General features: G+C 32.5%; 4 protein-coding genes across 16 annotated transcripts in view; 1 reads left to right on the top strand and 3 right to left on the bottom strand.

Moving 5' to 3' along the window:
- The window catches only part of LOC147657460 (uncharacterized), a 35,347-nt gene extending 23,393 nt beyond the window's left edge, over positions 1-11,954 (bottom strand). Inside the window, exons 1-5 of one of the 12 annotated variants that reach the window (XM_086909437.1) lie at positions 9,035-9,176; positions 8,744-8,961; positions 8,124-8,362; positions 5,104-5,169; positions 3,093-3,708 (exon numbers count right to left, since the gene is read on the bottom strand). In XM_086909437.1, coding sequence (XP_086765563.1) covers positions 3,634-3,708; positions 5,104-5,169; positions 8,124-8,174 — 192 coding nt within the window. In that variant the 5' untranslated portion in view covers positions 8,175-8,362; positions 8,744-8,961; positions 9,035-9,176 and the 3' untranslated portion in view covers positions 3,093-3,633. Of the gene's footprint in view, positions 1-3,092; positions 3,709-5,103; positions 5,170-5,415; positions 5,522-5,616; positions 5,960-6,340; positions 6,549-8,123; positions 8,363-8,743; positions 8,962-9,034; positions 9,177-10,072; positions 10,583-10,902; positions 11,096-11,539 lie in introns of those variants that run through there. The other 11 variants (XR_015292388.1, XM_086909434.1, XM_086909432.1 and 8 more) reach the window with 11 other exon arrangements.
- The window catches only part of LOC100870442 (uncharacterized), a 68,254-nt gene extending 52,570 nt beyond the window's left edge, over positions 1-15,684 (top strand). Inside the window, exons 3-8 of the mRNA XM_012493850.3 lie at positions 2,341-2,471; positions 13,472-13,727; positions 13,956-14,140; positions 14,254-14,526; positions 14,609-14,882; positions 14,969-15,684. Of these exons, the coding sequence (XP_012349304.1) occupies positions 2,341-2,471; positions 13,472-13,727; positions 13,956-14,140; positions 14,254-14,526; positions 14,609-14,882; positions 14,969-15,321 (1,472 nt within the window). The 3' untranslated portion in view covers positions 15,322-15,684. The remainder of the gene's footprint in view (positions 1-2,340; positions 2,472-13,471; positions 13,728-13,955; positions 14,141-14,253; positions 14,527-14,608; positions 14,883-14,968) is intronic.
- thoc6 (THO complex subunit 6) lies at positions 15,580-17,390 on the bottom strand. Its single transcript, XM_003698722.4, has 5 exons — positions 17,114-17,390; positions 16,696-16,923; positions 16,452-16,619; positions 16,153-16,315; positions 15,580-16,056 (listed from the first exon to the last, which is right to left on the bottom strand). The coding sequence occupies exons 1-5, from the start codon at positions 17,227-17,229 to the stop codon at positions 15,736-15,738; spliced, it is 996 nt and encodes a 331-aa protein (XP_003698770.2). The 5' UTR covers positions 17,230-17,390; the 3' UTR covers positions 15,580-15,735.
- Positions 17,391-18,276: 886 nt separating this feature from the next.
- On the bottom strand, positions 18,277-22,865 carry DNAlig1 (DNA ligase 1). 2 transcript variants are annotated; one of them, XM_086909417.1, is made up of 15 exons: positions 22,784-22,865; positions 22,615-22,668; positions 22,346-22,417; positions 21,584-22,112; positions 21,336-21,504; positions 21,135-21,264; positions 20,893-21,065; positions 20,607-20,830; positions 20,257-20,385; positions 20,043-20,182; positions 19,773-19,974; positions 19,494-19,700; positions 19,173-19,389; positions 18,855-19,090; positions 18,277-18,777 (listed from the first exon to the last, which is right to left on the bottom strand). In XM_086909417.1, exons 1-15 carry the CDS (start codon positions 22,801-22,803, stop codon positions 18,406-18,408), a joined length of 2,874 nt encoding a protein of 957 aa, XP_086765543.1. In that variant the 5' UTR covers positions 22,804-22,865; the 3' UTR covers positions 18,277-18,405. The 2 variants fall into 2 exon arrangements, with proteins under 2 accessions (XP_086765543.1, XP_003698595.4); XM_003698547.4 differs by lacking the exons at positions 22,615-22,668; positions 22,784-22,865 and having other exon boundaries at positions 22,346-22,608.
- Between the last annotated feature and the right edge of the window lie 83 nt (positions 22,866-22,948).

The raw sequence follows: 22,948 nt of genomic DNA, 5'->3' as shown, positions 1-22,948 counted from the left end.
ATTGCAAAAACAAACGTCACTTCACATAAAGTTTGCATAAAGTTCGCGAGAGAAAATCTTTTCGAAGAAATGTCGGAGGAACGGTGTTTAGAACACGTCTGTTACTCGGTCGATCGTTAATAAAACGGGCGCATGCGCGTGTTTAAAATGCCCGCGAAACGCGGGGTGAGATACGGCCGATGCAAATAAGCGGTTACCGTGCCGCTACAATGCGATGAAGCTTTGGGAAATATTTTATTGCCGCTCACGCTCGAATCGACGTAATTCACACTTTGACCGTCGAACCGATAAATTTCTTGCTCGTGATCTCCGCACCGAGTGCATCTCCCCTTTCTTAGGAGCCCGTGGCATTCCACGAAGCGAGTAAACGAGTAAATTTGTAGGTAGAATCCGCGCCTCCGCGGACCGATCGAATCCCATAAGTCACGTCTCGAATACAGTGTTTAACCTGTGCAAGCTTATCGCCGATCGTTATCCCCGGCTCGGGTTCTCTGTGTACACGTGTATACACGCGGGTGCGTGTGCTCCATCGGACGGATAAATGTTTCGCGAGGAAAAAACATCGATAGAAATCCGTAAAATCCGCCTCGATCGATACTTTCGATTTCTTTCGATCGAAATAATAACTTCGATTCGTCTCGATGGATTCGAGATGATTTTAATTCTCGTGTTTTGTTCGTGGGTGTTTGGATGATTGGTTAATTTGAAGTTTTCATACTTGAGAGAGATTTTTTTTTTTACTCGATATCGAAGACATTTGGGGAATTTGGTAGTCGAGAAGTAAGAATGTTTTTAAGAGGAATTTTAATAATAAGAATTTTTATAATCTTGTTGTAAAAATTATTAAGATTGGACGAGTGTAACGTTCGAATATCTTGTAAGATTCCTTCGGAATATCCCGATTTTAATACGAATCCTTGGAAACAGGGATGTATAAAGATTATAGTGTAATACAGAAAAAAAAGAAAACTCGAGATCTATTCAATTACAACATTACATCTTTATCAGCTTCTTTTTTTTTTTTTTTTTACATTCGTTCCAAGCAACATCTCGAAATTCATTTGCGGATTAAATCGAATAACCCGCGAGTACTTTGATTCTGATAAAGTGTTTCAATTACGAGGCACAACAAAATCCGCGAGTAATCTCGGCCTAAACCATCAAGAGCCATCACGAGCAGCGCCATCGCTGCATCTTCCTGTAATTACAAGAGATATGCTCGAACGTCAGAGTGGAATTTATAAATTATATTCTTTTTCCATCATCGAGTTTCCCGGATCTCGTCTAACTCGAATGCAATTTCCAACGAATCTTCTTTCGAGTGAAAAAACCAAAAAAAAAAAAAAAAAAAATCAAAACAAAACAAAACAAAATGATGCTGTCCATCGTGCCACGTAACTTGCAGGAAGTTAATCCAAGAATCCCTCCGCTCGATATTTAAATAGCAATTTAAATACCGATCGGCCTAGATACTCGTGAAACGTTAGAAGCGGTACCGGTTAGCGGATCCTACGACACGCCGAGCGATTTTCTAACTCGTCAGATCGAGTCACTCATCCGATGCTTCGTTAAAATTGTTTTGTCGATCATCGCCGTAACTGGTCGTGAAACGGGTTACGCGATTTCTGCCGTTTCGTTTCAGGCCACCAGATCTGGAAAATTAATAACCGCCGGCACGAAAACCGGCGATGATACTTGACAGTTAGAAATTTAGAAGAGCCCGTAACAGGAGTAAACACGGTATAGTTGGATTATATACGTCGAACGGCGGCGAGCAAAAAGTGGTAGCGGCCAGTTTTGTCAGCCACGCTTCGATTGGCAAGTTGACGTTAAACAGCCGCCGCCGAGATGAATGATAGTGACAATTCTAATTAAGCGGCTACCCGATTCAGTCGGCTCGTATTAATTATCTACGGCGGAGTAGTTGTAGTGGCACGTGCCTACTACCCCTTTGAGATCCATCCGTTTCGATGAATTCTCGCGTTTCCTGTTCGCGTGAATGTTTGGGGAAATTTGAGGGTAATTTTTTTCCTTCTTTAGAATTTCGAAGTTCCAAAGATTTGAGATTTCGAGCTCGAGATTTTTGAAAGGATAGGATATTAAGATTTGGAAATTTCAAGCTTTAAGCTTTCCTCTTCTCGAAGAATCGAAATATTTTGAAATGTTAGAACAACAAAATTTGGAATTTTCTGAATGATCTCACGAATTCGATATCGAATTTCAAGTTCAAGAATTTAAAGAATTCAGCATTTTCAAAGTTAATATCGTCGGCATTTCAATGTTTCGTTTGATTTGAAAAAATTCTAAAAATATATATTGACATACTTTTCGCTCTTTCAGGGGACCTGAAGAGGCGACACTCGTGGAGCAGTGAGATCGACTATCAGCCGGCGGAAACGGAAGCCGTAGCGACACCGGGAGGAGATCCCGCTGCTCCATCCTCGGACGACGAGGACAGAGTCTCGTACAAGGTAAGCCTTCCGATTATCATGAAAATCTATTCGTGGAACACGTGCATTACTTACATATACAAATGCCTTAATTCCGTGCACACTTGATATAAACAATGTATCTTTTGTTTCCACGAAACCACAACTGCTCGAAACCTCGTTTCGAGAAGTAATTAACTATCTCCGAGCCTTGTATTTGCTTCGAATGGTATTACCTCCCTTTTTTTCGTCGCATTTTTGCACCGATTCAAGGGAATCAGTCGATTAAAACGGGGACGTCGATAATTGGCTTTTATGCGGCTCGAAACGTGGATCGAATTAGCGATCTTTAGACGGAGCCAGATTTAATTATTTTACACACGATCGGCCATCTTGCGTAATTTATACGCGTGCGTATGGAATAGCAATTTCACTCGGCAATTTTGTTTTTTGCAACTCTGCCGAACATTGGACAAATATCCGAGCTCGTAAAATTCGAGCGAATATTATTTTTTTCTTTTCTTTTTTTTTTTTTTTTTTTCGAACCTTTAATAAAATATCGATCTTTCCTCTTCGTAAAATCACAAGACAGAGAATCATTTAATTTTGAGATATAAAGATTTTGAAATGTTTCCCTTTCACCAGCAGCAATCAACACGATTCTCTATTTCTCAATCAAATTGCATTAACATTTTTATTCTCGCTATTGGAAACGACATCGTTTCTTCAACAAAACATCCATTCAATACATTGATACATCCACTTGTACATAATCGTAAAATAATCGTTAAGCTTAGAATGTTTTTAAAAAATCTCTTGCAAGTTGAAGAAATATGTGGAGCTGTAAATGTATCTTAAAAGTATTAAAAAAAATAGATACTTTAACTTTAAAAGAAGAGTAACGATGTTAGAACTCGAAGGGATGCATTGTCTCTGGAACAACACGCCATCATTTCTACAGTTGTAGTTGTTAAAGCTGGCCCCTCGGGTTTTACGGTGCATGTTGTCCGGCCACAGTAGTAAAAGGAAATGCACCGTTGCACCACGGCCGTTACGCATGGACCGTCTCACGCGCAATGATCCGCTTCTGCATATAAAACGTAATTTTGGTTAAACGGTCTGCGCTCGTTCCATGGGTCCCTTGTATTCCTATCATTCCCACGAGAAAAGTGGTTCACGCTACGCTTCTCGAGTCGCTTTTTGCCTAAGTAACCCTGGCGGTTTCGGTTTTGCGATATGGCCCTCGTAAAAAGTACCATCCTTCGCCCTTTTCTTCCAGCTAAAAACATCAAGCAGTGTTCTTTAGTATTGCGTTTCACACCGTATATTGATTAACGTCTAAACGTGTTTTAAACAACTCTTCTTTAAAACTTTCATTATTATCAAATTATTTAATAAGTTACAATCATGTTTGTCTGTAATTCTTTTTTATTCTATTATTGGCAAATGATTCATTTTCATATTTAGAAATATACACAAGAGTCGTTTTGAAATAATAATATTTAACCTGTAATTGCATTGTTGGATGCAAGGATCATTAATTTCTAGTATCTTTAGAATAGAAATGCGTTGGCTAATTTATAAACTTGTCAATTTTGAAGACACAATAATAAAATTTACAGGATATTTATAAAAAAAGAACATAGAATCTAACTGAATATTTTATTAAATAAATAGAATTTGAAAAATTCTCCTTCCAACAATGCAATTCTGACTGCAATCAGATTTTATAGTGAACCGATAAAATCTCTGTCTTTTCATGACAAACAGAAAGAAAAAACATTCTAAAGAGATCCTCTAACCTTACCATACCTTATCCTAATTACACTTCAACTTTTTCGAAAGCTGCGCTGTTAAGAAACAAAACAATTTCATTCCACGTTTTTCCTCACTTTTTTCTTTTTTCTACATCGACTTACACATATCATATCCAATACCTATATCCACAACCGACTGCCCATAAAGAAGAAGCGGAAATCGTGTCGGAATCCTCGCCGCGCCGCAAAGAAGCCACCCCGCCGCGCCGAAAAATTCTCTTCCAAATAAAGAGGCATCGATACGCGCGCAGGGTGGCGGCTCTCCGTTTTTCGACGCCATCCTTCGCCATGAAATAGCACGCTCTTCCACGGCTTCTGGAGGACGACGGACTTCCACGGCTCGCGACCGAAAGGAAACCCGAACGAGGAGGAAGAGGAGGAGGAGGAACGCTCGACATAAACGGCGAACAACTCGCGCTTGTAACGCTCCTCTAAAAATATCGTCGTGAAACAGCCTCCAGTACGGTTTCTCGACCGTACGCGATTTTCTCGACCCTCCTCTCCCTTTCCTTCGTCCGCAGTCTTCTTCTGCCTGCTCGAGCGGGGGTTGTTGGAGGCGCGATCGCTTCTAAGAAAGCCGGCCGATTTCTCGCGCACGAAATACGACTAGATGCGCCGAGGTTTATGTAGATGCTTTGTCGGTACGATACGGTTCGCGGAATCGCGCGGACGACTACCGAGCGACGATTGATCGGCGATTGACCGATTGTCTTGCGGAGGATGGGTTTTAAGGGCGGCTTGATTGTAGAGTGGTAAGCCTGGTTCTAGCGTGATGTTTTTAGGGAGGGTAATTGCACGTTTTAACGCGTGTGAGATATGAAAGATATGGTGGAGAAAAAGTTTTCGAAGGATCTCACCTTCTTCTTGAAGAACTTGTAGATTCTTTGTGTGAATTGTTTCTCTCGTGTGACGTGACGTTTAATCTGAAAGAAAAAGAAGAATTTCGAATACGTTAAGAGAAATCGATGAGATTAGAAACAAATAATTCATCATTTCTTTGTTTTTTAAATTAAAAAAAAAAAATAAATAAATATTTATCGAAGAAAATAGATAACGAGTGCCAATACAAGTGTTAAATTCAAAGTGTTCTTTAACTTCGTCTCGCGTTATTCCATCCTCCACGTCCCCATTAAAACTATTTTTATTGATAGCACATCAAAGCGGCGTACCCGCGGAACATCAATAGCCTCGCGTCCTCCATTAAACATCCCTCGCTTTCAAAAGCAGAACTCGCGCACAAAGGGAATTGCGGCGCAGGTAGCCTGTGCAAGAATACTGGGTAATAAATGGTGGGGGCCTCGATTTTTCAGTTAGAATTACACAAGGAAACGCCAACTATTTAAATCAAAGGGGAGGCAGGCTGGACTTACGAGCGTTAATTGCTGGACTAGGCGCCCCCCCTCCCCCAACTGGGACTTTATTGTACCGGAAAATCAGACACGGTACCGTTAACATGCGAGTCGCGGCCATCTGCGTGGCACGGCAAAGAGCATAAACGTGTAAATGGCTGATAATAATCCGGTCGAAGGGGCGGCGAGGAGGGAAACGCGCGCGTTCTTCCGCGAATAGTCGCGCGAATGAGAGTTTTACGAGCCCCGTGGACCACCTTCCTCGTGGACACCTACATTGTATAGCGCGAGCACGAAGGTATTCGTGGACGTGATAAAAATAAAACTGGATTTTGCGTGGACGGAAGATGGATCTTCGAACCCTCCGCACAATTTACCTTACGAAACGAAATTTTTCCCCTCCTTATATATTGTTTATTATTAATTTATTTTATTGGAGTAAATGTAAAGAAGGAGCTGGTCAAAATAAGTATTTACAAATATTTTTAATTGTTTGAGTATGTCGAGTATGTAAAAGGAATGTTGAGATTATTTTTTAGGTGTGAATATCACTTAAAGAGAGAGAGATGTAATGAAATAACGATCCCATGTGTTCCCAAATGTAAGATGAAATTGTATTCGTGAGAGGGTTAAGTAAGTTTCCTTCTTTCTTGCTGTTTAGTAAAATAGTCTCGTGAAGATTGCTTGTTTTGTGATATTTATAATACGAGTTGAGTGTTATGCTCATTATTATGTTGGAATTTACCTTATTACTCTTAACGATACTTTTTATGGCGTTCTTCAATTTTTTGTCGAGAATCATATTTACGGTTGATCGTGGAAAATTGTATAGAAGATTGAAAGGATATTCAGATCCACTCGCTTCGCTTTATAGCGAATTCAAAACACTTCCTGTTCCACAGAAATTTGTGTAAAATAATGAAATATTTTTCTTGTTATATTTGGATATAAAAATTCCACGTTATCATAAATCATCTTAATCCTGTAATTATTATTCCAAGAAGTTAATCGTTAAATTCGCCGATTCAGAAGATGTTCAGATTCGGTTTCTTCAGATTCGTGGTCACTCTAAACGGATTACGATATTATTACCGTTAATAAGATTGCAGATTCGCGAGGACAAATTACAGGGCTGGCATATTGAAACCGCACGATGTTTTATAGACGTCAAAATCGCGCGGCCCTTCTTCATGGGAACAAAAAGATAGGTCGTAATATCCTAGATTGTTCCGTTCCGCGAATAAACGAAGGTTTAAAACGGTTTAACAACCGCTTATTCGAGCACCGTTCAGAGATCAAACTAGACGTCGTAATTACGCTTTACGAAACAAGCCCCAAACATGGACAGATTGGGCGTCGAGGCAGTTAAAGTAAACAATATCGAGATGTCGGGAATGCGGCAAAAAGATTGTGATCTTTATTTGTCGGGAAGATTGATGTGTAACAACGCAGTAATTAAAGATAGACGTTGAGAATGGCAGACTATTTTTTTAAAATTTCTCGCGATTTCTTAATCACCTTTCTTGTTTGAATAATACTTTTTGATTAAAGAAAGTTCTACAAATAATAATAGAAATCAATGGAAATATAAAGATAAGATCGTTAAAAAATTAAATGAAATTATAATATAATAGAAGAAAACAATGGAGATTGATTCAAAGTAATTAACATTAAAGTCGGATCCTATCCTCTAATCTTTTCACATTATAGCATTATAAATCCTTATAACTTTGCCCTCTCGTGCAATTTCATTACACATTCGTTACTCCTAGCTTTATTTTCTCGGAAATGGAAATTCCGATTCATTGAAACGAACGAGGGTTGTCCAAGTAAGTTATGGAAGATTCCTTTCCGTATCGATTACAAGGTTTCTCGATCGCATAGATGGAAACGGCCGCGTTCGCAACATTTCTCGCTAATGTTATCTCTAACAGTCTTTCCGGATAAACGGCATTTTTAATACCATTAATAGAAACAACGAACGAAACATGGAATAATCGAATAATCCCAACAACTATTCTTTCTCCATAAAAATGATCATGAAATGATCCATCATTATCCTCGATATCCTAACGCACACATCCTCTTTGACAAGTTTCATTCACCCTGCTCACCTCGACAGATCTTATAATTATCCGCGAAAATAGCAGGGGTGTCACTTAAACCGTTGACGGGGACCAAGTTCCACGTTTATACGTGTCTACTAGCCCTCGAACCGAGTAAAGTAACCGGGACGATTCGAAGCGAAAACGCAAGAGGATCGAGACGTGGAATGGCAAAAGTGGTGGCGTGCACGGTAATTCGAGCTAAGAGGTTTGTAATTAACATCGCGCCAGTCGGCGGAGAAAGGCGGACGCGAAACGAAAGGGAACAAGAAAGCGGAGGGATCTCTCTCGATGGACGTTTTGGCCAACAGGAGAACGAAGCTACGGGAGAAACTATGGAAAGGTCAGCCGGGGTTAAATATTCCGGGTTGGGAACCACCGACGACCTGCGAGCACGCGAGTAAAAACGTGGAAACGCGTGACCTTTAAATCAATCATAGGTTCGGGGGGGGCTTGACCCAGTGGAGTCTTCATTCTCACGCTCCTTCGAGTGTTCCATCCGATTCGTCCTATTTCTTTTCCTCTTCACGCGGTCTTCTTTGTTCAACAGCGCGATGGAAGACAACAGGGTTGCACGAGCAGCAAGTTGCAATTTGGCCCCGGCATCGGCACGAGTCGCTGACCTTTAGCGTTGCAAGAGGAGGTTTGAGATTGAAAGATCCCTGTTGAACAGAATTCGAGGTTGGAGGAGGATTCAAGTTTGGAAGATTGCTGTTAGAGATGGACTCGAGAAAGATTTAAATTTGAAAGATTGTTGCTGGAAAAGTGTTTATAATTGAAAGATCATTGTTGAACGAGGACTCGAGTTTGAAAGTTTTTACTATTACAAAAGAATTCAAGATTGAAAAATTCTATTGAAAAAGAATTCGAGATTTAAGTCGAGGCGGAAAGATCTAAGGATTCTACAAATTTTATCAATTGATTGTTGTAAGTTTGGATCAAATCGAAAGAAGTTTAAGAATTTTTAAAATTCAATGAGAAAATTCTAATTAATCCTAATAAATCCTAATTTATAATTAAAAATTCGTTAATGCGCCGCGTACCTTAATGTCATATTCTTTGAATGATTCGGCGGCATCAAAGGATCTCAATGGCATGGGAAGTGCATAAGTTAATGGCAACGTCTTCATATTCATCTTTATGCCGTGACTCGCCGATTCCATTTTCTGCATCTTCAGCTTCGTTATTGTGGGAATGCCACGGCACGTTGATTCAAAGATCATCGACTGAGGATATATGGTGATGAATGAGCCAGGCTATTCTTTTCATACAAGAAGACGATTAATGTGGCTTCTTGTAATCGTAAGCCAAAAGCAAGGATTAGAAATACTTACTATCGATCTTTATAATATTTAATCTATTAAATGGCAATAAAATTACGCGAATTGTAAACATTGAATACTGGTAATTCTAAAACCGTCGTCTAATCACAATCTTTAAATAAGAATAATTACAAATAACTTGGGAAAATTGTTCTCTTTCAATTCTACTTCTTTTCTATTTTTTTCATTTTTTTTTTAATCACAATTTTTATTATCATTCTCTTATTCTCACCTATTTTCAACTTTTCATTTTCTTATTTAAACAATTGCATCTTACATCAATTCTTACATCATTATTTTCTTATTTTTCTGAGTATTTATTTTTATCCATATTTTTATGTGTCTATTCGCAATGAGGCAAATCATCCTCTCCTCCAATGTCAATCCAATCCTTAAAAAAAGATCATTCTATAAAGTCATCTCTTCTTTCCTCTTAATTTCCAGAGAATCCAAACTGTGAACAGTGTACCGATAGCCAAGGATCGTTAAACACGGAATCGGTTGACGAACTACCATGGCCCGTATGTTTCACGTTCCAGGGAAATTGATACCGTGCGTCTGAAGGCGGACAGATAAGATCGAGGTGGCCGCGAGCGAGACGCTAAACTAATGCCTTGTGCACAGTGGCGCGCAAGATAGATATCTTGAGAATTTCATTAGCATGATCCGAGAGAAGAGAAGGCTGGCTCGCGCCGCCACCTCGTCCCTCCCTTTTTAACTTGTCACCCGAGGCTACCACCTCGCGTGTACCTTCGTGCCACTTCGAACCAGCCTTTCTGTCACTTAAACCGGACCCTTCTTCAGCTTCTATCTCCTCAGACTTATTTCTTTCTCTGGACACTTGATTAACATCAAAGGTGCTCATAGGTTCCTAATTACTTCGCAAAACTAGCTTTTGTCTTTCCTATTCTTTCCTTTTTCAAAATCTTGCTATTGTGATTATTGAAATCAAAATTAACGAAGGCAACTCAATTTTCTGTTGATTTTCGCAAGTTCTTCGTCGAAGATTTATGGGATGCACGAATTTTATGTTGCTATTATACCATTTGATTCATCTTCCAATACTATATTTTATTCTCATATTTTACAGTTCAAGTTTCTTCATACATGCATTGTCATTTGTGTAATTCTGGACTATGAATATTTGTACAAATTAAAATTTATACGAGGTATAAGTAAAAAAAGGAATCTTAGATAAAGATTTTTTCGTATTTATCATCAAGTATCGTAAATTATGTATTTTACCTTGGATGTTTTACATCTTTTTACATATCACATTTTATACATTTTTGACTATTTTTCATAAATATACCTATATAAAAATCCACAGCGTTTCATAATCCCTATCATAAGTATTTCTTCACCATCAAATGCTCACGTCTTCGAAAGATAAAACTTTTCAATCTCTTTCTTCTACAGCAAGAAATATATCTCTTGATTCCATCTCTTCCTGTAAGGTCAAAGATCTCTATCACTATTACTCACGAAACAACAGACTTTTCTCAACAACTTCTCTTTAAACGAGCATTTTTTAATAAGACCGGTCCAAGTTTCGATCGACTACGTCCGATGACCGGAAGAATCATCGCGCCACATAAAACACAAAAGGGTACACGTATAAATTATAACCGCATGAGAATAGCTACTTAACCGGTCCATTCAGCCGATGTAAAATCGAAAGCCGACCGGGTGAAACGTCTTCATTTTTCATGGCCACGAGTCCACGGTGGGGTTGCAACATTGCGTTTTTACCCCAGGGCTAACTCGCTTCATAACTCCCTTCCCTCCCTCTCGCAAAAGAGAGAATATAAAATTCACGACGTATTCGATCAGCCGTGAACAAATTACTATATAATTTTCCCGCCGGCGCGATTACTCACGTTAATGGTGCAATAATTCATAGGAACGCGTTTGCAGCCCGGGTCCACCATGAGCATGGAATGTCTTCGAAAGATCGGTCCACACGCAGGAGAAGATGAAACGCTGTTGAAAGATTGCATGGATAGTCGCGAGAGTCGATTCGTTTTAATGGAAAACACGCTCGTGCAAAAGAGAAGATAAGGTGGAAGGATCCTGAAAAAAAAAAAAAAAGAATCCTTTTCTTAATGGAAAATACGCGTGTATTGTTTTTGCAGAAGAATCGTTATAATAGAATTATATTGGTTTGAGAGTAAGCATATCGTTTGTAGAGATGGTTATAATAAAGATAATATTGATCTGTAACATTTAAAAATATTTCTTAGCTTTTTAGAAAATATAGTATAAAGTATTTTATTTATAAAGTAATCATTTAAAGAAAAATTCTAATTGAAATTTAAAAATATAATGTGTCTGTTGTATTAATTTTTAATTTTAAATTCTCTTAATTTATTCTAACATAGATAAGAAAAAATTGTATTTCTAGAATTATACTTTTTCATTTTCAAAAAAATGAAAAAATATATTAAGTACAGAATGATGATGATACCATTGATATAAGCGTATGCTTTAATGCTAGTTCAAAAATTTTTGTCTTACCTGTGATTAACATGTTGTTGACATGAAAAAATTATTTTTTCTCGCACAAAAAACTACAAAATATCTTCATAGTAAATTATAATTTGCGGAAAGAAGAAAATTGCATAATTTTCTAGAGAGCTCACTTTAATTCTCAATCATGAAAAGTACCTACATCTAACCACCATAACCACAAAATTCTCCGCACAGATTTCACGTCCATCATGAAGATACGAATTTCTTTACTTCCGGGTCTTATTGTTTCACTACGAAAATGAACAATTTCCAAAAGAAGAGACAGCGACGTAGAAATTTTACGAGACAATCTGTTGGTCGTTCGTAAATATCACGGTGGCCATGTCTACTATTTATATGAGGCGACAGCAGTAAATTTCTGCAGCGCGGTAAAACATGCCGAGAACGCGCATGCGTCGACGAATAATTCATTTCACGCAGGACCCGCGGGCTAATTGAACGCCTATGAGACGAATTAATAATCCACTTTGTAGAAAGAGCTAAGATTTACATCGATTCAACAAAATGATTACACTCAAGGAAATGCAATATACTATATTCTGTCCTTAGTAAACGAACAGCATCTTTTTGTAAATGTCTAGATTTTGTTTTTATCGTTATTAATGTGTTTATCGTTTAATAAATTAACGAAAGATGCGGGTGAGAACATAAAATAATCCTTATATGAGCATGGTTAAATATATGATGCAAAAGTCCTAGATTATATCTGTTTTGTTATATTTGTTTTCTTTTTTTTAATTTAAATTCTAAAGAAAAAGATCTCAATTTTATCATGAAATTAAAATTAAAAAATTTCGATATTATATATAAAAAAAGATGTATCTAATATATATAAGAATTTTAAATCTAATTTTTATATAATTATGTAAATTATAATTAAAATTGTCATGTAAAATATTTAAATGTCGTTCTGCTAAGATTTTTTGAATAAGAAATATTAAAAATAATTAATTTCATTTGCAATCAAGTTTTACAATAAATTTTATTAAATTTAGTTTTTTGATTGTTGTATTATTATAGATGTTTCAATACTTTAATGTTTTATAAATTTTTAAAAATTTTTAGTAGATATTTTCTATAACATAAAAGATTCAAATAAATTAATTGTAATTTTATATTAATATGAAAGATTATATCTTGTTTAATCTCTTGTTTAATTATAAATACTTGATATTCTTTTTATAAATCACGCAATAAGTGTACTCGTAATATTTATAAATTTTTTTTATCAAACAAATAAGAGATTTCAATCGTAGATACACACATTTCCAATTGCTGCAATCAAGTCGACGATTCACTTACCCATTCCATCCAAAATTACTTTAACAACGGCTCTAACGAGACTCCTATTTCAATTTCTAAATCATCTACGTACACAACTTGCTTCTAAGACGTCCTTTGATTATTCACGAACCTCAGGCAGCCATTCTATTTATCTGTTGTAAAGAGAAGTGCACTTCTGTAATGCAAACTAGTCTCCTGAATAGTGCTCATTTCCCGTGCAAGCACTTCAATTTACATTCACGTAGAAGTGATGCTTGTTTCTTGCTATTTATTCAAAATCCTCATTTAACTTATTAAAAAAAAAATAATAATAAAAATAAAAATATTAATTCTTCGTTAGGAATAATTTTTTTTTACTGGCACTATCAGCAATTTAAATTATTCAAATTCATTAAAGAGAATTCTCTGATGTTTTAAGTTTTTAAAAAAATCTATAAAAATACTATATTCTAATAATTTCCATTCATAAAACATTTACACTATCTTTTTAAAATACTTCAATACTTCATTTTCTGGAAGAATTTTGAAAGAATAACAAGATCTATGATTTGAAAAATTTGAAAAATCCAATTTGATTTGACGAAAAGTTAAAAATTTGAAAAAAAAAATTGAAATTCGTTTTTTTGATTATAGGAACATGGGTGTTCGGTGCAGACGGTGGACCTGGTGGCGGACTGTCCTTTGCAGGTAGTGACACCTTCGTCGAGGTCGCCGTCACCGCCCAGATCGCCGACGCCCGCGACGCCCTCGACGCCCCTCGCACCCCCGAGGAGCATGGGTCAACGACCAAGCACCCTGTTGCGTCCCAAAATCTCTTTGACCTGGGTCCTTCGCGGACAACAGCAACCTGCATCCAGCAACAGTCATTCGGCCACCAATGGGAACGCAGGTCTGTAAAAAAAAAAATATCTGAAGTATTAGAAAAATATAAATAATATTGTGAGGAATTTAAATTGCATAAGTATATAAGTTAATAAAAGGAAATAACATGAATTCCATTCAAAAAGTTATTCATGAAAATTCTTAAGAAACGTATACAATGCATAAATTGGCTGTAATTTTGCCATTTTAAGAAAGCTTAAGAAACTAGTCAAGAAACAATGTTATCTTTGTAAAGGTGGGAACGGCGATCGAGAGGGCTTGTCACGAGATGGTAAAGAAAGATCCTCGAAGAGGAGTGTGAAAAGTGTGAAGGAAAAAGACAGCGGTAAGGAGAATGTCGAAACGGAAAAACGAGAGAAGAAAGTTCTGCACAGAATAGAGAAGATCGAAAGGACGGAGAAGATAGAAGTTCAGGAAAAGGTTTATATATAATTTATATATTTTATATGTATTGTTATATATATTTTTAATTTTAATCTTTTAGTTCTCAAAAAGTAATGCAATACGTACTAATATTTATATACTCTTTTCAGTCAATTAGCAAAGAAGTACTGGTCAATGAAAGATCACTGGACAGTCCTCTGGAGAAACAGACCGAAAAAGAATTTTCAGGGCTAAAGGAGGCGAAGGAGAAAGAGAAAGTTAAGAGGGCAGTGTCCGAGCCGTCTCTCGTGTCACGTGAGTCAACGTCCACGCCTAGTGGTCGGGAGAAGCACAGACATCGAAGAACCAAACGATCTCACAAACCCAGACCGCCAAGTAGATTTGGTTATGAAATTGCAGATCTTGATGCATACCTTACCAAAGTATTTTTTCATTCATCAACCTACAATTTACAATTCAATATGACAAAAACAATATTGCTTACAAAATATTTATTATTTTCAGGCCTCAATAGAAAAACCTGCAAACATTCCTGTTGTTCTTTCGTTTCCATCTGTCCTGTATCAAACCCAAGGTGGTACTCAAGACGAGATGGCTCTCCCTCTTGGTACAGTTGTGAATGCTGTATTTAAGAATCAAACTTGGTTATACGTTCAAACTCCACATGGTCAAGAAGGGTACGTCGGGTATGCAGCTTGCTTACCATTAGGAATATTACCACAACCAACAAGAGGACCATGTTGGGAAGACTCTACAGACGTATTTCCTCGTCCCTTAGGTAATAAATTAATTTCCAATAGTTTTCATTTAATTTCCATCAGTTTTCTAATTTATGTTTTATTAATGTTCGAATCCCTTTTTCAGGAAACATGACCGATACCGAAAAATTAAGGGATACTAGGTCAGAATGTGGTGCTCGAGGTAGAAATCCAAGAGTAAGACGTAGTTCTAGAGATGCAGTATCAGCCTGCGGGGAACGTAGTGTTGACAGATTGTATCTCAGAGCCGCAGCGAACGCTAGAACCAAAGGATCTCGACATACTTTACTCGTTATACGTAGTGATTATGAGGGTCAAGGTGGAAATGCTCTTAGCGTTTCCAAAGGCGATGTCGTTGCGCTACTTAGCGATCATGTTAGTGATTGGTTCTGGGTTCGTTCACGGGATGGTAGAGAGGGCTTTATACCTGCGGTGATTGCAGGCCATGGCTTTCTGTGACTGTTATATTACTATAATTTGTTTGAAATTATTTGATCCTTTAAAACTATAAAAAAATAAATCATCACTGTATTGTTTACTATTCTATTATTTATGATTTCACTTTTTATTTCGTTTAAGCTAAAAAAAAGAAATTTAGTTTTAAGTAACCAATTAATTTCAAACAAATATTAATTGTATTTTATCACATCTCATAAATGTTCTATTAGGCGAATATACTACAAACAAAGAACGACTATATTACAAAAACATCATAACTAACAAACAAATACTTGTATATTTGTAAAAAGTTTTATATCATATTTTATAAAATGCATATTGTATTAATATATTTATTAAAAAATATATTTGTCTTTAATGAGATCACTTTGTTTTGTAAATCAATCATATCACCATTTTAATATTTCATTTTTATTATGCAAATTTTAATATTAATTCACGATAATTAAAGTTCGTACAAATATCAAGATTATTTGATGAACCAACTATACTAAATACTTTTTGCGGTGTTTCTTGATAAATAATACTGTATACAGTGTTACTAGAAGTTGGCACTTTAGCCAACATTTCTCCTTGATAAGTAAGATGATAAACGTGAGGCGCTGATCCAGCAGCTATTACACGCTCTTCGTAAATGTTTGCTACATGGATACCTTCATCTGAAAGATCGAATACAGTGGCTGCTTCCATTGTGCGCATATGCCATAGAGATAAATTTGGACCACCTCCACATAACTAAACAATCGGTATATATCATTTTTTCTTTAATCCTTATAAATTATTAAAATTATTTATCTATTCTATAAAAAAAAAATAATAAAAAATAAATACCAGCCAATCATCTGTAAAATCTATGGCACCAATCCATTTACCTAATCTTGGTCTTGCAACTTTGTCTACTAAATGAGGAGTTAATATATTAGTATTTTCTTTTTTCCGTAAATCCCATAATCTCACTGTTCCATCTTCACTGCATGAAGCTAATTGATTACCCCTAGAAAAATAAAATATTTTATATAAATATAAATTTTATATATATTATATATTATATTATACATTATATTATATTTTATATATAATATATAAAAATTATGTTATATATTATATATTAATAATTATATAGTACATACATTAAAGATAGACAATGAATGTAATCTGTATGTCCTTCTAAGTTTCTTAATATTCTACCATCTTCTAAACTAATTATATAAATATTGTTATCACCACAACCAGCGTATAGAAGATTATTTAATTTAGAATATACTAAATAATTTACATCTGGTTTTTCATAGCTATCCCTACAAATAAATAATAGTATCATTAAATACTATAATTATTAAATAATTTATTTCATATTTTATTAGATAATCTCACTTATTAACTGGAAGTTGTATAGACCACGAAACTTTATTCTTTGGATTTTTACTTGAAGTAATTATTTTCCAATCCCATCCACATATTTCTCCTGATGTTCCTGTTACTAAAAAATTATCTGTTGAAATCATACTTTCTACTTGTTGATTAGAATGAGCAGTGAAATGATAATTAGGTCCTTGTAATTCATTTTCTTCAACTTTATGTGGTCCTAAAGCTTTTGATAACCTAGAAACAAATTATTTTAATTTAAAAAAAAATATATTGTATTTTAATTTTAATATTGTCTAATAATTGTCTGTGTTTAAAATATTAAGAGAAATGTTCATATTAATATAAAAAATATTGTTTATTTGTTCTTTTCAGTATCAATATAACTCATGATAAAACATTATTAATTATTTAGATATTTACTTACTCAAAAACTGAAATGTCTCCATAAATATTTCCAGCCAATAAATAATTTCCATCTGGAGAAAATGTTTGTGACAGTATAGTATTATAAAATAACTTTTGATTAATCGTATCTGTCATCACTTCTCGATTAACTTTCACAATATTCGAAAAGAATTGAGGTTAGAAATTAGCATCATGAAAGTAAATGAAATTAATATAGACAAGGAGAAATAATAATGGAGAAAGATAGAAATAAACTAAAAATTGATTATCAACGCCATCTTTTAAGTATAAAAGATATTTCTTTAAAGATAAGATAAATAAGAATTGAGAATTAGTGCCATCTCTTGAGCATTTTTAAAAAATATTTTTAAAGAAATATTTTTGACATTCAAAAGATGGCGCTAACAATTAATTCTTATTCTATTTTATCTTTTTCTTGCTATTTCAATTTTTTTGTCTATATTAGTTTCATTTGCGGCATTCTAAAGATGGCGTTAATTTTTATATTTTTACTTTATTTTTATCTTTTTTTTATTTCTTCTCCTTGTCTATATTTGCTTTCTGCAAATTTTGAAATACATAGAGATAGTTGTGATATCTGATTAACATTTTTTTTCACATAACTTATTAGTCAAAAATAAAATTAATGCAATTCAATTTTTATATATATACATGTATAAGACATTTGTAATAAATATATAATAAAAATGTATAATATATGTAAAATATTTGTCAATTTTTGTATATATATATTACATATATTATATTATATTTAAATTTTAAAACTATATTATATAATATATTATATATTGAAAGTATATTTTTATATATAAATTGTTAATATATTGAGAGAAAATCATGTATGAGAGAAAAACTTTCATTAAGAAGAAATTTTAGAAGCCAAGACAAATACAAAAATTAATATATAAAATTATTAAATATTTTATATTTAATTCACAAAATATTTAATAATAATTAAAACTTTCAAAATTAATAATTAAAAATAATTTTCAAAATTTTTCGCTATAAATGATTTAGTAATTTTTTTATAAAATATATTGCATGTTACTAATGCATTAAGAAATAAATGATTATTATACGGTTTAAATTATATTTAGAGGAATATCTAGATATTTAAGGAAACAAAAAAGAAAAAAAAAATAATCAAACGTGGAAAGATCATTTTGTAATATAAATTGTTTTTTATTAAATATCAAGTTTGTTGAAAACTTTATTATTTTATTAAAAAAATTTAATTTTATCTATATATTTAGTTTTAGATATAAAGCAATTTAAATATGACTCAAAAATTCAGTAAAAGTCTTCTTCAGTTATTTTTGTTGATGATGTTTGATTTTTTATTTGTTCTTGATTGTTGTACATACTTGCAACTTGTTGTGCAGATGTAGCATCATCACTATTTTTATCATCACGAATACGAACAAATCGTGGAAATCGCAAAGATATACCTTTCTCTGGATCAACAATACCAACAGCTGCTTTATGAACAGGTGACAAAGATAGATCTGCACATTTAATTTCCCAGACTTGGATAGGTTCAAACCAATGATCTGGTTCAAGAGATGAGTCGTAACGATAATATGATTTAGTTTGCGATATTATGTATTCTTTAAAAAACTCAGTATGTTTTTGAAGATCTTCTTCACTGAATCCAGTACCAATCTAAACGGATATATAAAATATTAAAATTATATTTATTTTTATATTAAAATTGATTATTACAATTTAATGATGCTTACTTTACAAATGCTTTGATATTCTTCATTTTCTTGATCATAACAAGCCAAAAGAAATCCTCCATAAGTTCCAGTTCTTTTTCCTTTTCCTATATAACCACCGATAACCACTACGTCCAATGTATCGCTTACACCATCTAAATAATCTTTTTTCAATTTTAACCAATTGCGAGAACGTTTAGCAATCTCATATGTTGCTTCTTCTTCTAAGGTCTTCACCATGAGACCTTCACAATTGCCTATTAAATATAAATATATATACATTTTTCCAAAGAGATAAAAACTAATTTATGTTTTATTTTTAAATAGAGAAAAATTAACCTTTTACTGATTCATCTAAGAAATCTTGTACTTGTTCCATAGTCGAAGTATCTAAACTAGTTGCAAATTTCCATTCTCCAATTACTTCTTTGAAATTTTCTTTTAATAATTCACGACGTTTTATGAATGGTTGTTGTACTAATGGTTCTCCATTCAAGTATAGTAGATCAAACATGAATACACATACTTGAACCTTAATATCTGATTCGTTCGCATCCTATAATAAAAAATAATATAAAAAATAAAATAAAAAAATATAATAAAATAAAAAATAAAAATATGCAAAATATTTAAAATAATTGTTTATATATTTTGCACTACCTTGCGTTTTCTTGTACTAAGTACTTGAAAAGGTAGAATTTGTTTTTTATCATTATCCCAAGCTACTGCTTCACAATCAAGGATACAACTTTTAACGTTTTCACCTTGAGTATTTTTAAATCGTCCTATAATATCGGGATACTTGCTAGTATTATTTTCCTGATTCCTACTATAAATGCTTATTTTACCATCCTCAGCAAAATGAATCTGAATAAATAATATTTACAGAAATTAAATATATATATTATTTTTTTATATTTTAAATAATTAAAAAATTACTTGAGCTCTTTCTCCATCATACTTCCACTCGCATGTAAATTTCAAACCGTCGAAACGTGTTAATACTTCTTGCACACCTTTAGTAGGATGAGCTAACATTGGTTTCATAGGTATTCCAGGTGTAATTTTACATTTATTTGGTAACTCTTTAATTCCTTCTTTTAATAAAACAGGAATTATTTTATCATAATTTGGACATTCACTAAAAATAAGTATTATATGATACAAATTGAAAACCGATTTGAATATCTAATATAAAAATATTCTTACCAATATGTTGTTTTAAGGATAAGTGCAGTTTCATCATATTTTTGTTTAAAGCTATCATTTGACATTTTCTTACTCACATCTAAAATTTCAGGCGGAAAAGTTGGCTTTGGTGGTGTCATAGTACACGCTAATGCTAAAGCCTATAAATATTTGAGTTTAATTATATAATATTACAATAATATACAATGATATACATATATGTATATATATTTACTTGTAATACAGATTGTTCTGCTAAACCAATTCGAAGTTTACCGGCTAAAGATCGAATCAAATATCTCGCTTCAGTAAAACGACATGCTACAAAAAGTGATTGGATTTTATCCAATTTCTTAGTTAAAGACTGAAAAAGAAATTATAATAATTGAAAATAATAAAAAAATAATCAAAAATATAATGAAAATTTTATGTTAAAATACAATTACAATAAAGATCTAAATTGATTGTAAATGAACATCTTGACTCTTATAAAATTTTTATTAATTTCTATAATTATTAAATTTTAATAATTTTTAATTCTATATTTCCATATTTATCATTAAATTATAATAACAAATATCATACCGCAGAACCAGTCATTTGAGCAATTTCTTTCAACCTAATATATACACTTGATACTGTTAATGGAGCAGGTTGAAACATTGTTCTTTGATTGGAACGACTTCCTTCTGCCACAATGCCCAAATCTCCAACTTCTTGGACATCTGTTTTTATTTGTGCTAAAGTTCTGCCAGTACATTGTGCTATAGCTTTCATCAAATTTGTTTCTGCTACTCCCAATTCAATTCCTAAAATAAAAATAAATATTTTTTTTAATAAAATGAGATAATATATTTAAATACATATTTACCTTCATAAGCAGGTGCTAATTGATTCAAACATAAATATATACTTGGAAGTAAATCATCTGAACTTAAAACTATAACAGATCGAAAATAATTCGATAATATTTCTATTATTTTTAATCGTGCGCTAGTATCTTCAATTAGTTCCAACGTGCGTGTGAGTGCAATGTATGGTACTCTATAAAAAATTAAAATTTTTTATCAATAGAAAATATACTATATAAAAATGAAAAAACATAAGACATACTTTTCATTATGTTTCCAGAATGCATCATCTATTGGATTATAATTTGAAATACTAGGATTATAAGAGTGATTGGAGGATTTTTTTTTATCATCATCTTTAGCATTTTTTGTTCCTTCTTTTTGTTTTACAGCTAAAATATATTAATTATATTGAAATAATTATATATTTATTTATTTATTAATATAATAATAAATTAAATACCAAAAAAATTATGAATTGTTTTAGCAGACTTTTCTGTGATTTCTACATTTTCTTCTTTTTCTTTTTTATTATTCTTGGTATTATCTATAACATTTTTGTTAGATTTTTCTTCTTCATTAACAGGATTTTTTTTCTCATTAAGATTAATTTTTTTAGGACTTTCTGGTAACTATTAATTAATACATTTAAATATTAATAATTATATATATGTATATATAAAATAGAAAAAATCTAAATACTATACATACTGGAATACATTCCTCTTCATCACTAGAATCATCAACAGGAGCTATTATTCTTGATCTTTTTTTAACAATTTTTTTCTCTGTCTTTTTTAGATTTTTTTTACAATTAGATTTTTCAGATGAAGACTTTGAAGATTCAATTTCAGAACTTGATTCTATTTTATCTTCTTCAATTGATCTTGATTTTTTTTTGTTAACTTCTTCCTTAGCATTTTTGAAATTTATTTTATTATCATATTCTTCCAATGAAGACTCTGGAGATTTAAATTCAGGACTTGATTCTATTTTACTTTTTACAATCAACTCATTTTCTTTTTGTTCCTTTATATTTATTTTATCTTTCAATATCTTTTTTGCATTACTTTTTTTAGGAGTTTTCGTTAATTCTTTAATTTTTTTTTTCTTTTTAGAACTAGTTGGTGTTTTAGTTTTTTTCTTTTCATTTTCTATAGATGTTTCATTAGATAATAGCTTAATTTTTGGTGTTGATTTTTGTTTTAAGGAATTTTCTGATTTTTTGATAGGTGAAGGACTAAAAAAAAAACATAATAAATAACGAATCATTTTATATTACATCATGTGTAATATTTACTTCAAATGTAATATTAATAAATAATTTTATATATAAAATTTTTAAATTAGAGATATAATAAAAATAAAATATGATAAATGTATAAAATATATGATATTTTTATTTATTAAAATAGATAATATATAATTAGATAATATATTAAAAATTGTATCATTATAATTTAATTCAATTACCTGTTAGTGTCACTATCTTCGCTATTATTTCTCTTTCTTTTGCTTCCATTTCCTGAATTGTTCCGATCCTTGCTGTTAATTTTATTATTAGCATGAGTGCAATTAACAATATTATTTATAATCGAAAAAGAAATATTACACAGTTTAAAATGTTTATTTATAAATATCATATGTGAATAATTATTTTTAAATATATTTAAATTCATATTCAATATAATTCGGCTAAACATAATTGTAATTCAATAAATTAGTTAAAATTATTAACGTACCTTACATTGTTAGATTCAATTTTATCTTTCGAATTCACTGTTGAGAAAAATGATCTGTTAAATGAAAAAAAAATTATAAATGCTTCGAAAGTTTATATTTAATTATATATAATTAAGAATTTATTAATTTTTTTGATTTTAATTTATTAATTTCTGTTAGGTTACATACGTTATACTACGTTGAGCCATCTTATACGTATTTCTGACATTTTCTTGCTTTTCCCGCGCAAATTCGATACATTTTTTTTATGCATGTATTCATATATAAACAAATCACGTTGAATTTTTATTCTATTAAGATTTAAAAAACTAAAAAGTCAATGTTTTTTTAATT

The sequence above is a fragment of the Apis florea genome, unplaced genomic scaffold (genome assembly GCF_048593485.1).
Source record: "Apis florea isolate Af1SG1 unplaced genomic scaffold, ASM4859348v1 contig_3158_pilon, whole genome shotgun sequence".
NCBI classification, from domain to species: Eukaryota; Metazoa; Arthropoda; class Insecta; order Hymenoptera; family Apidae; genus Apis; species Apis florea.
This window is presented reverse-complemented; position numbering and strand designations above follow the sequence as displayed.

Coding starts and splice junctions, on each gene's coding strand:
- thoc6 (XM_003698722.4), bottom strand. CDS start 17,229: ATGACAGATACGATTAATCAAAAGTTATTTTATAATACTATACTGTCA. Junction 16,924..17,113: donor GGAGACATTTCAGTTTTTGA/GTAAGTAAATAT, acceptor ATTTGTTTCTAG/GTTATCAAAAGCTTTAGGAC. Junction 16,057..16,152: donor ATTTTACAGATGATTGGCTG/GTATTTATTTTT, acceptor CCGATTGTTTAG/TTATGTGGAGGTGGTCCAAA.
- DNAlig1 (XM_003698547.4), bottom strand. CDS start 22,575: ATGTTTAGCCGAATTATATTGAATATGAATTTAAATATATTTAAAAAT. Junction 20,183..20,256: donor CAGAACAATCTGTATTACAA/GTAAATATATAT, acceptor AAATATTTATAG/GCTTTAGCATTAGCGTGTAC. Junction 19,390..19,493: donor TTAGTACAAGAAAACGCAAG/GTAGTGCAAAAT, acceptor TTTTTATTATAG/GATGCGAACGAATCAGATAT.